Source organism: Pleurodeles waltl, chromosome 6 (assembly GCF_031143425.1).
Source record: "Pleurodeles waltl isolate 20211129_DDA chromosome 6, aPleWal1.hap1.20221129, whole genome shotgun sequence".
NCBI classification, from domain to species: domain Eukaryota; kingdom Metazoa; phylum Chordata; class Amphibia; order Caudata; family Salamandridae; genus Pleurodeles; species Pleurodeles waltl.
Window position 1 is genome coordinate 1,611,535,196 of NC_090445.1, and position 12,219 is coordinate 1,611,547,414.

A 12,219-nucleotide genomic window follows, 5' to 3' on the forward strand; every position below is an offset into this window, starting at 1 on the left:
ATTGCAGGGTTCTTTAAAGCTGCTCCTTTGGATAAAGTTGCAGTCTTTTTGGAGCAGGTCCGCTGTCCTCTGGAGTTTCTTGTCGTCGTCGAAGCAGGGCAGTCCTCAGAGGATTCAGAGGTCGCTGGTCCCTTTGGAAGGCGTCGCTGGAGCAGAGTTCTTTGGAAGGTAGGAGACAGGCCGGTGAGTTTCTGGAGCCAAGGCAGTTGTTGTCTTCTGGTCTTCCTCTGCAGGGGTTTTCAGCTAGGCAGTCCTTCTTCTTGTTGTTGCAGGAATCTAGTTTCTAGGTTCAGGGAGAGCCCTTAAATACTAAATTTAAGGGCGTGTTTAGGTCTGGGGGGTTAGTAGCCAATGGCTACTAGCCCTGAGGGTGGGTACACCCTCTTTGTGCCTCCTCCCAAGAGGAGGGGGTCACATCCCTAATCCTATTGGGGGAATCCTCCATCTGCAAGATGGAGGATTTCTAAAAGTTAGAGTCACCTCAGCTCAGGACACCTTAGGGGCTGTCCTGACTGGCCAGTGACTCCTCCTTGTTACTTTCTTTGTTTCCTCCAGCCTTGCCGCCAAAAGTGGGGGCCGTGGCCGGAGGGGGCGGGCAACTCCACTAAGCTGGAGTGCCCTGCTGTGCTGTGACAAAGGGGTGAGCCTTTGAGGCTCACCGCCAGGTGTTACAGCTCCTGCCTGGGGGAGGTGTTAGCATCTCCACCCAGTGCAGGCTTTGTTACTGGCCTCAGAGTGACAAAGGCACTCTCCCCATGGGGCCAGCAACATGTCTCTAGTGTGGCAGGCTGCTGGAACCAGTCAGCCTACACTGAACAATTGGGTAAAATACAGGGGGCATCTCTAAGATGCTCTCTGTGTGCATTTTTTTATAAATCCAACACTGGCATCAGTGTGGGTTTATTATTCTGAGAAGTTTGATACTAAACTTCCCAGTATTCAGTGTAGCCATTATGGAGCTGTGGAGTTCGTTTTTGACAGACTCCCAGCCCATATACTCTTCTGGCTACCCTGCACTTACAATGTCTAAGGTTTTGCTTAGACACTGTAGGGGCATAGTGCTCATGCACATATGCCCTCACCTGTGGTATAGTGCACCCTGCCTTAGGGCTGTAAGGCCTACTAGAGGGGTGACTTACCTATGCCACAGGCAGTGGGAGGTTGGCATGGCACCCTTAGGGGAGTGCCATGTCGACTTAGTCATTTTCTCCCCACCAGCACACACCAGCTGGCAAGCAGTGTGTCTGTGCTGAGTGAGGGGTCCCTAGGGTGGCATAAGACATGCTGCAGCCCTTAGAGACCTTCCCTGGCATCAGGGCCCTTGGTACCAGGGGTACCAGTTACAAGGGACTTACCTAAGTGCCAGGGTTGTGCCAATGGTGGAAACAATGGTACATTTTAGGTGAAAGAACACTGGTGCTGGGGCCTGGTTAGCAGGGTCCCAGCACACTTCTCAGTCAAGTCAGCATCAGTATCAGGCAAAAAGTGGGGGGTAACTGCAACAGGGAGCCATTTCTTTACACCCACACTACCACAAAATAGAGCATTAGTCCTGGAAACAAAAGAAAGTTCCCCTGGTTAAAGATTTTATACCTACCTCCTTCAATCACACTACCACACATATACTGTATTCATACTGTCAAAGAGATAAGTTATGAGTACACTGTGAAAACAATCTTATACATTTATAAATATTCTTAATATTAATTATGGTTATAGAAATCATCTATCAATTCATTTTTGTTATATGTTTACACCATAAAAATCACAAAAAAGACAAATATAACAAACAACAGGAACAGAAATGAAAATCAAGCCAGTACATTAGCCTTTGGACTAATACATACCCACCAATGGATGTCAGTGTACAATAACGAATTAATGTTTCATATACAATCCTTCAGCGCTGGTGGATTCTGTCTTTTGAACAGTTCATGAGTGTCTAACTGTTCAGCTTCTGACAGCTCCAATGTGGTATTCATTGCTTAGCCTACCATGCTTCCTCACATGTTACTCTAGCGACTAAATCCACCATTCCTTAAATTGGTTGCGTATGGCCTTGCCATTATGCGCTAACCTAACACTCACTGTAGGCTGGAAACAAATACGCCCACGTGTCTTCAGGATGCTTCCATTACATGTACTTTTCAACTTCAACCTTCTGATGTATCAGCCACATTTCAAGAACTGGAGGACGTATGTGCAATCTGACAACACCGTTGCACACAAATTTCAATAAATAGCAATCCATAAGTACTACATTTGCCAATACTTCCAATGTTCTCTTAAGCCCCAGACAAAACTGAGTGGGAGATGCAAATTTATACTGCCTGTTAAACTGCTTATTCAGCATTTTGCCCTCACACCACTGTATATGAGGCTCTGAGTTTAGTTAGAGCACATAGAAGTGGCGCTTTCTGTAATGAAAAGAAGGAGGATCAATTGGTAGTGAAGTTGACAAGCTACTGGCACATAACTGCAAGGATTTAGCTGCCACATAGGCTCTAGTTGCTAGCAATTTTGGTGGTTCACTTGTCCATCTTCCAGTACTCAAGGAGCTGCATCAAAATGTTAAAGTATTTTTAAATACGAATAAGTGCACTAAAGGTTAGTAAGAAGTTCAATTAACTTCAACTGCCTTCTCTAATTACCCAGTGGGATTACCTTGGTTTGAATCGATAGGACTTCCTCACACTGTGCAGCCATTTCCAGCACCCAACTGGCGACGAGTACTAAGCCTCTTTTATATAGCAGGGGATAAATCTGTATCCATGGCACCAGTAATTATCACTCCTCCCTCACCCCCAAATAAAGGCATTGCTAAAGCTTGAATGTGCTAATGCAGGCAAAGCCATGCACAAATGATGTATGCAAGTGTTAGCACATTCATGCCAGATGTACTGACTTTGTCAAAGCTTGATGTGTATTGCTTGCTTATTCGTAGTATGTCATCGCTGTCTAAGTTTCCTGAGAATATCATGAAGGATTCGCTTCAGACACCTATGAAGAGTAAATTGTTGTTAATCCAGCACCAAACCGGCTAATTTAATATATTATTTTAATAGTATGAGATTCTATATTAGCAAATGCTAAAAAAGGACCACTTGAACTATTGATACAGCTATATATTTCCGCAAAGTGTTGATTCGGTGGAAAACATTCATTGTGGGTACAAACAGGCCAAAGTCAGTCAGATTTCTTCCAACAGACATGTGAGGATAGCAGACTTATCTTGGTTGGTCTCCAATGACAATAACAGTCACCTGTATCGCACGCCAGAGGTTCACTTTCCACCGTGCTAAAGGGTTTTATCAATATTGCAGGGTCTGATATAGAAAAACCTGCCTATGTCTTAATATGGAGAAAGAAACCTCTAGGTCATAAATATCTAGTAAAATAGCAGCAAACATTTCAAGCTCATTATGTGTATGAGTCACCTGTTAAGGATAAGATAAAATAAAACAAATATGAAGTATGCAGTTGTGGAAGCTGATAATGATGCAGATGGAAAGAGCAACAGCAGTTACATTGCTGCAAATTAGTCTGTTTTTTCCCCCTCAGAAATCACTCCGATTCCCGGCCAGTCCACACAAATCTCAGCCGATTGGCTTAGTTTCTTAGGTCTCTACTCTTGACTACAGAAGAAGTAAGATTTCTTTTTGTCAGATTTTTTTTTTAAATCATGTTTTGCAATCATGCCAATCCTACTGCTTTAGATGGTAGGGTAACGAATTTTCAGTGGCTCTACCAATTATGATTCCAAACTACCATCCCATCACTTTTGATGGGGGCAGAGCAGGCTGTCCACTTCATTTTCGGGACTAGTGAAGAGCGGACAAAAACCCTGTTAGAGGCTGAGACTGGCCCCAAGTTAATTAGACTTTCTGTTACAAAATGGCAATGTGTGCAGCCAAAGGGAGGGTGAAGCCAGACAAAAGAGTTATGGCTTCTACTTCAGAATGGCAGGCCCAAGGCATGACTAGTGTGACACATGAAGTCAGGGACATGGGCTTCTAATCTGTGGATGCAAATAACGTGGAGTGCAACTAAAACAACCTTTCATTAGAAAGCATCATGCATTCCACAGCTGGCTAAAGTTATGGCTTACAGTGGTATCCACTGTGTAGGCTGCATGATTAATGGATATGTTCAAGTAATATACTGAGACACGCGGTGTTTAGTGTGGTGCTGCGCTCACCCCCGGTGGTATTGGGTTTAAGCAGTGAGTTGGGTAAGACCCAATTTAGGTTTTTGCCCCCTAAGGGAGCAATTACACAATTCTAACAAAGAGACATCGCTTTATACTGAAAAAATTCTGACACTGATACTCTGCACATTTGAAGGTGCATAGAGAACGAATGTAGTTAAATGGCATGTTTTTAATTTGTGTGTTACTTTGTGTAGAGGTGCCAGTGCCCCCTGACAGTCCTGAAGAGGCCATGAATTTTGAGGCCGAAACGCGTCAACACCTGCTTAGTGGGATCAAGGGCTTTTGAAACAAAAAAATTGATAAACAAAATTGATGGAGCACTACATAATACCTTTGAAAAAATAGTTATGTATTTTATAGCTGGGTGCTAGACCCTTGTTCACCTACAGGATATGGGATCACACTGCTAATTGTGCTATAGTGACCATAATAGAAAGTTATATTGTTGGGCATAACCCTCATTGCGGGTATTTATGTTATGTGTTATTTTTTTTATGAGTAGATGTAACTAATGAATGAGATGTAAATTTGATGTATATATATTTGTGCCATAGTGATTGAATAAGTAATATGTGTTGTCATGACGAGTTGTATACTGCAGTTTGTGAATAAATCTAATAAATATGGAAAGGTGCATAAAGAAAGGAGGGGCCACCTTCAGCAGGTAGGGGGTGACTGGCTTTATGAAGGCAGCAGGGGAATCATCCTGCAGAGGGGAACTCAGCACAACAAGGAACCATGTAGATTTCATTTCAAGGCAAGTGGCAGCACGGGGTGCGCAACTGCTCTATGCAGGGTATCTGGATTAATAGCAGGGCAATCAATTATAATAATTGGAATTTCTGCAAGGGCAGTGACATGGCGGAGGCAGTGGGCATTGGCTCAGCGAAGATCAATGGCAGGACTAGGATGGCACTCGGTTTAGCATATCTGGGGGTACTCCCTGCAAACTGGATAGGGGGAGGGCATTCACACGAGGAAGCAATGGCTCAATTACTCCATCACTATACAGGGCAGGCAGAAGCTGCTCTAAACGGGAGCAGTGGAAGGGCACAAATTACAAGAGAAGGACAAACCACACAGGAGAAAGGAAAGACCCCAAAAGCTGATGAATAAGAAGCAAGCAAATGAGAATGACAATAAAGTCAACTACCAGTAAGCAATAGGAGGGCTCTAAGCCCACTGCAGCTAACAATAAGGACTCACAATAGACAGTGCATGAGCTGACTTAGACAAGGCCTAAAAAGTTATGGAGTGTTTTTGCATTTCTGAGGTCTTTTTTAATGAGCAAATATACACATGTATATCTGCTCATATGGAAATTGGATTCAAAAAGAGTATCTGGGGTCAAATCATGATGGGCTTTGCTAGCCCAGCGTAGAGCCAAGTTCTGTTTTATTGCGCCTGCAGATTGAAAATTCATTTAACATGGTATTTCTCTAAATCAGAGCTAGATTTTCAGACAGTACAGCTCAGAAACAGTGAATAAACAAGGTTTGCCTACTCCTGTTTCTGAGCTTTGCTGTCTCAAATAATACATGAAATCGGAGACATATTGGGTTAAATAAATCTACTTTACACATTGCAGGCAAATAAAACAAGCACTCGACTCTGTGCTGAGCCAGTACAGCCCACCATGGTGCGGCCCCACACGTACGCTAGGAAAACTGAAAAATTTGCAGTTGCCCCGAATACTCCTAGGAACCACTGATTCCATTTGCAGTAATATTTGAAGGACAGAACTCCACCCTGTAAATTTGGGGAATCGCATCGTAAATAGAAAAGAAGCATTCATAAGGAGAACACCTTTGGCTTTCTATGGCGAAAATATGTTATCTTAGATTGTATTTGAGATCTTTATCATCCTTCCGTAACACACAAAGCAGAGGCACAGCATGAGCAGCAGGAGTGCATGCCTTTCTAACACGGAACAGCTAATGCCCAGGCAGTAGGAGCATCGCAAGCTTTCTTCACAGACAAATACACTGATGTTACAGCACAGCTGTGTATGTTTCCTCTCAAACACACAACCACGCGTGGGCACAGACTCGTAAGCACAAAGACGTACAAACAATAGCATAGGATTCTCTTACCCTTGATAACTGCTGTGGGAATAAACAGTACGAGAAAGTGCTTGGAGGGGGAGAATGCTGGAGGGCACAGTGCATACAGCACTTAAGTAGTGCTCTGATGTGAAGGGATCATCTGGAATATTGTTTAGATCTTAGCGCCTCACTGAGAGTTTTGTTTATTGCTACTACTTTTGTAGGTCACATAGAGGGTATCATGTTTAGCTCTGGTGTATTCAAGCGTGTTTGTGTCTACCTTGCTGTAAAGTCCAGTAAGAGACAAAGCCTTACTAATTATTGAATCCCAACATGGACAACACCTTTGGGGTACAGTGTCCAGATCAACTGTGTCCAGTCCCCAGGAGCTCATTTAGAGTGTTCTGTCAAGTCCTGGAGCAAATGACTGCTGCATTGATTGTTACGAGTACCTAGAAGATAAGTGGGAGTCTGGGTGGCAAAAAAAAAGAATGGGTGTAACAAATGAAGCACAGCCTGGGACTGAAAGTATGTATAGAAATTGATTATTTAGCATTTTAACTTGTAAATGAAATGGAGAAACGTGTCCTCCGGTAGCTTCATTATTCGTTGCGTAGCTGAAAAAGCTATCTATACATTACAATCCACATACAAATAATGTATGCACCAAATTTGTAAAATTCAAAATGTCAAAGTTAAAAAAAAAATGGAAAGGTTTAAAATATGCATTTACGTTGCCATGTTAGAATATATCAAATCGATAGCAGACCTTGTAGTTGCTTCATGAGCAATTAGCATGCGTCTTAAAAATCATCTTCCTGAATCTTTTAGGACTGGACAGATGACAAGCACTTGTGTAGCACTTTGCATCGAGACACATGAGTAAACAACAGGAGCCACGTTTAATTTGTTAGAAGTTTTATCTCGCAGATATAAAGTCAAAGAAAAAATGCCAAGGTTTGACTGCCTGGTTTCTTGTAGGTAAAACTGCTCTTTCCCTATAGAAGCTGTTCTACAAACAGGGGGTCAACATTCCAATTTAAATGAAGTAATGCAATGATAGTAGCGAATTAAAACGTGGACCCAATTTTATTAAATGTAGAGCTAACATATTTTGTTAAACTTTTCTAGGGATACGCCAGCTGTTGATCTTGGTCGAAAGTGTACCATGATCCGCACAAATGAAATGAGACGAGAATGCTGGCTGCCTACAATCTTTGGCTCTAGCCAAGTATTAATTTCTTGGCTAGAACCTGCAGCATCAGTAGAACAGTTTGTTCCAAATCCACGTTGCTAAAAGTAAAGAATATTTTCCTCCTCATTCGGGGCCAGCAGACGTTTCAGTCAGTTTGGCAAAGATTTTGCATCCACATCAAGCAAGGCGATGGGACATTTATTTTCTACCTCGCATGTTTGTTTAGGTCGACGTGTTGGTGTGTATCTGGGCTTTTAACCACACCCACCTCACTACCCTTTGTTCGTGGGCTTGCCCTTCAAAAATCCTTTGATGACATTGGTAAATGGTTTACCTTTGTCCCTCCTTCAGGAGGTTTTGTTACCGCCTTGGCCATCGACCCAGTTACATAGCTAATTGCACTTTTGCCGATAAGTTTGACTGCGAGCAAACTTCTTTTTCCTTTTGTCTATCTCTTCACACTGATGCTCATGGCGGCCGTAGCGCTTTCAATCGGCTCGCTTATTTGAAACTGTTTCGCTTTTAATTTTCAATTTATGTGGCAAGAAAAGTCCAATTAGGAGTTTACAACGCTAATAGCTCCAACTCGAGCAAATGCAAGACCCATTGCATTACAAATGCTTGTCTATGTATTGCAAGTATTTATCTTCTTATAAAGGATAGTAGTATTAGGCATTTATAAATGCTTCTAACACCACTGCCAATGCTTTGGGGGCCTTTTGATTTACAAAACATCATTGGGCCACAACACACGAGAAGAAGAGAAGAACTAGACTGGATCATCATGTTTTTAAACCTATGGTGATAGATTCAAATGAACCCCACTCCTAATTATCATATATATACATATATATATATATATATATATACACACACACACATACACACACACACACACATTTGAGTTTGATAGGATGATAGCTTCGTCCACAAATATATAGGTTAACACAATAGTTGTTTAGCCTGAACATAGTCTAGGGAGCCGTTTTACGGCATTCTTTTTTTTGCATGATAAAAACACCATACAAGTTACTCAGAATTGCACAAATCAAAGATGTTAGATGTACCCGTCACTTCATGACAATTGTTGATCATAAACCTCTGCTGCTCCATGTTGGATTAACAGTTCTCTCCCATTCATTTTCCAATTTAGAATTAATAGATTATATCCCATTGGAATAATAGCTGACCACACTTTCACAAAATATATTGTTTAGTTAGGGATGCTCAGGTTCCAGCAAACGGCATGTCTAGGCCTTTGGGTCATCTAGCCCAGACATTTCTTAACACAAGTATACAAGGAAGAGTTCTAGGTGGTGTAACTTCTGTGGATACTAACTTCTGTGGATACTACCATATTTTCTAACACAAAAGCTGGGCAATAGGCTAAACAAAAAAATAATCAACACATTTATGTGGGGAACAGCAAAACTCCTCCTGCTAGCCAGTGTTTTCACACTTTTACCAATAAAAACAGTACCTCACATGTGTGAGTGGACCTACAGTAGCTGACGTTAAAAGGTCTAATCAGTGGCTGTGTATAGTCAGTATAGTATCAATATAGTCTTCACATCGTCACAACTTTGGCCTATTTGTGTACTGTTCAATAGGCCCACCTACACCTGTGGGGTACTGCTTGTACCAGAAGTATGAGAACATTGAATGGTACAGCCTTTGCGTTTGTCTGAAATTCTGGAGTTTTTTTGTCATCAAAAAGTGAAAAACTGTGATTTGTTTTACCCATACCTTGACATTTGTATGGAATTCTGGACAAAAAAAAGTGTCAGGATTCATGCAAGTGGCATCACTGCGGATTCCCATGTGTCTCTATTTTTCTGCAATGCCAAGGGCAGGTAGGCTCCCTTGTGTACCAGCTAACCAACAGGCTCCAATACTGCAGACATCGCGTGAAATATGACTAATTTTCTTCAAAATTCAATAATGTAGAAGCTTTGACATTAACACATCACACAATGTTACTGAGAAGTATTTATTAAAAGTGATAGTTTTTAAAAAAAAAAATGAACCATTAGTGAACTAAAAGGCGAGACAATAGTCATGTAAACCCTGTAGTGGCCCAGATTATTACAGAGGAGGATTATAGTCAATTAAATCACACACAATGGGTTTTTGTACATCTGATATCCTGAACTTGCATATTTGAAAGTATTTGCATGCGTGATAATGAAGAAAAAAACTGCTTTAGGGAAATAAAACCTTTGTCTAATATCACATAATTCAAGAGGGGAAGTCATGATTTATCCACATTTTCTGGTTTCAATCTGTACAAATCAGCCAGTAAATGGGTATCTATTACACGTTCCTTATGTCAACGCTTTGTGCTTACCTCTTTGTGCATTTTATTATTAAATATATAACTCAAACTAGACCTTAAGGTATCTGAGTTATTTACATGAACACCAGTTACGTGACACAAGGCCACCATTAATTGTTTATAGGCATGGGGAGGTTAAGGAGTTTGCCAAGAATCACAGGATTTTAAGCCAACGCCGAGACTGGAACCTGGTTCCTCAGTTCTGAAGTCGGCACCTGTGCCTGATAACACCACATCCTAGATGAAGGAGGTGTTACATGCATAAGTCACATGAAATCTCGGCTCCTTGTGTGCTCCTGGTTCCAACAGGACCTCAAGCTGTGGCACAGCCAGACTTCAGGCTCGAGCTTTCAGTTGCTCCCCCACCTCTATCTCGAACAGCCGAACCAGTCCCATTGGCTCTGTTTTCCCTGTTAATTTGTTGGCTGGCTCGCCCATCTCTATACAGTACATGACTGAAATACACTAGTGGATAAAAAAAGGTGGCTATTTTGTGCCGTTTTATGACGTTAAAGCACTAGAGGTGTCTAACACAGCTGAAAAGATGTCCTTGGACACTGAATCTTACTGCTTTACTGCTAATACTAGCGTTTTCTTAAGTGGAAGCAGTTATTAGTTTGCAAAGTGAGCACTGGCAACCCCTATTCTTCTCGGGTCTACGTATCTTTTTACACGCAAATATAGGAAATCCGGGTCTTTCTCTTACCTGAGCCGGTTTTGCTCTTCTCGTTCCATCACCTCGACTCCTCCAACAGCACAAATCCAACTGCAGAAAGCAATCAGGAACACCAGCATTGCCGGACTGCAAGGCCAGCATAGTGTGCCACTCGTGGCACTGCTTCGCCTACCTACCACACTAACTAAAAAGACTGACGTCAAACCCACCGGACCTACTCTCCAATAACCAAGAGCATTCGGGCCACTGGCCCAATGGGTCACTGCATACACATAACTCCAGTCCATGTCGATACCCTAAAATTTGCACCCCATGCTGTTAACATGCAGACTTATAAAATCCCCTACTCCTGCAGCAATCAGAAAATATAAAAGGTGCTATGGCTCCAACAGACAGAACTCCAAACTCCTTTCCTGTTGACTGCCCACAGAAAATTCCTGCAGCGAATGCCATTACTGTCAGTAATGTAGCGTGGTATGCCTGTTGTGAAGACTGGATACAGTACACCCCTGTTCGTGAATTGTACTATGGATCAGCAGTTCTTCTGCATTTAGGTCTTTCGTCTAACAATGACCCGCAGTGTTTTTGGAACTGGTCTTTATATTAGGGACACCATCTCACAATCTGCCTCTTAGTTACTGGTTCCCTGCACATTACCTACGACAATAAGAAAGTATAATGACTCTGCTTTTGGGAGAACTATAACGTGTATGCATCTGTTTTATAATTCTACTGAGGTACAGCCTGAAGCTGTCGATGCCACGCCTGTCCCGGTTTCCTTCCTTGCATTTCTCGGTTTAAGACTCCTCTCGTACTTCCATATCAGCCCCGCAGTTAGACCTCCCAATCTGTCCCGAGGGGTCTTTTTTTTACAGTGGATCGCAGCTGTCAGTGCCACCTTTTCCCGTAGTTACCACCTCTTATACTCCCCTTTGTTCTTGCTGATGCTTTTTCTCCTACTTAAGTTGTCCTTTGACTAAATCGCTATTTCCCAATAGTCTGCTTCCCCCTCTCCACCCCGAACCTCGCACATTGTCAATCTTTGTCTACACCAATCTATGCTTTCTCCCCTACTCCCAGAACTGCCTCTAATTCGCTCTGAAAGGAACCTCCTGGAATATTGCTCTCTGTGGTATTGGTCCCCGGGTCTCTACTGTACAGTCGATAACCTCTGCTTCCTGCCTCCCACTCACAGCTGTTAGCTCTTCCTCCCTTCGCCACGCTCTGCCGTCACCTGCTCTGCTCTCAGCTGTTTTCCTCAACCCTCTGCTATGGATTGCTTCTGCCTGGCCCCCTCTTTTCCTATGCCGTGTCTAGCTGTTTTTTTTTTTTTTTTTTTTTTTACATGGCCCCGCCCCCCCCCCCTTTTTGTTTTTTATCTCGCTGTGCTCGTCAGCTGTGACCCACCTGTCAGGCCCAGCCGTATCAACTTCCTTCTGTTCAGCCTCAAGGGCAAAGAAGTGCTAATTAGGGTACAAAAAGAGTTTCCTCACTATACCCCACAGACACCCAGAAATGTGATACAAGATCATACAAATCCCAGTTTAGTTGCGGAAGTAGGCTTTAAAAGCAACCGAGTACTTCCGGATGTAATACTTTAAACACAGAAAAAGGACAAAGATAAACTTCAAACATATTCTCTGACGAGAACTCCCGGGGTACCTGCAATAAGATTCCCGCAATTATTTGTTTCATTGTAGTTGTAAATATGATTTATTTTGTTCTATGATATGTGTGAGTGGCTCGGTTATATTCACC

The 12,219-nt window shown here is 42.4% G+C and overlaps 1 protein-coding gene across 1 annotated transcript in view; it reads right to left on the reverse strand.

Moving 5' to 3' along the window:
- Positions 1-11,708, reverse strand: part of LOC138301236 (ER degradation-enhancing alpha-mannosidase-like protein 3) — a 252,313-nt gene extending 240,605 nt beyond the window's left edge. The window contains exon 1 of the mRNA XM_069241496.1: positions 10,492-11,708. Within this exon, the coding sequence (XP_069097597.1) occupies positions 10,492-10,748 (257 nt within the window). The 5' untranslated portion in view covers positions 10,749-11,708. The remainder of the gene's footprint in view (positions 1-10,491) is intronic.
- Positions 11,709-12,219: the final 511 nt, after the last annotated feature.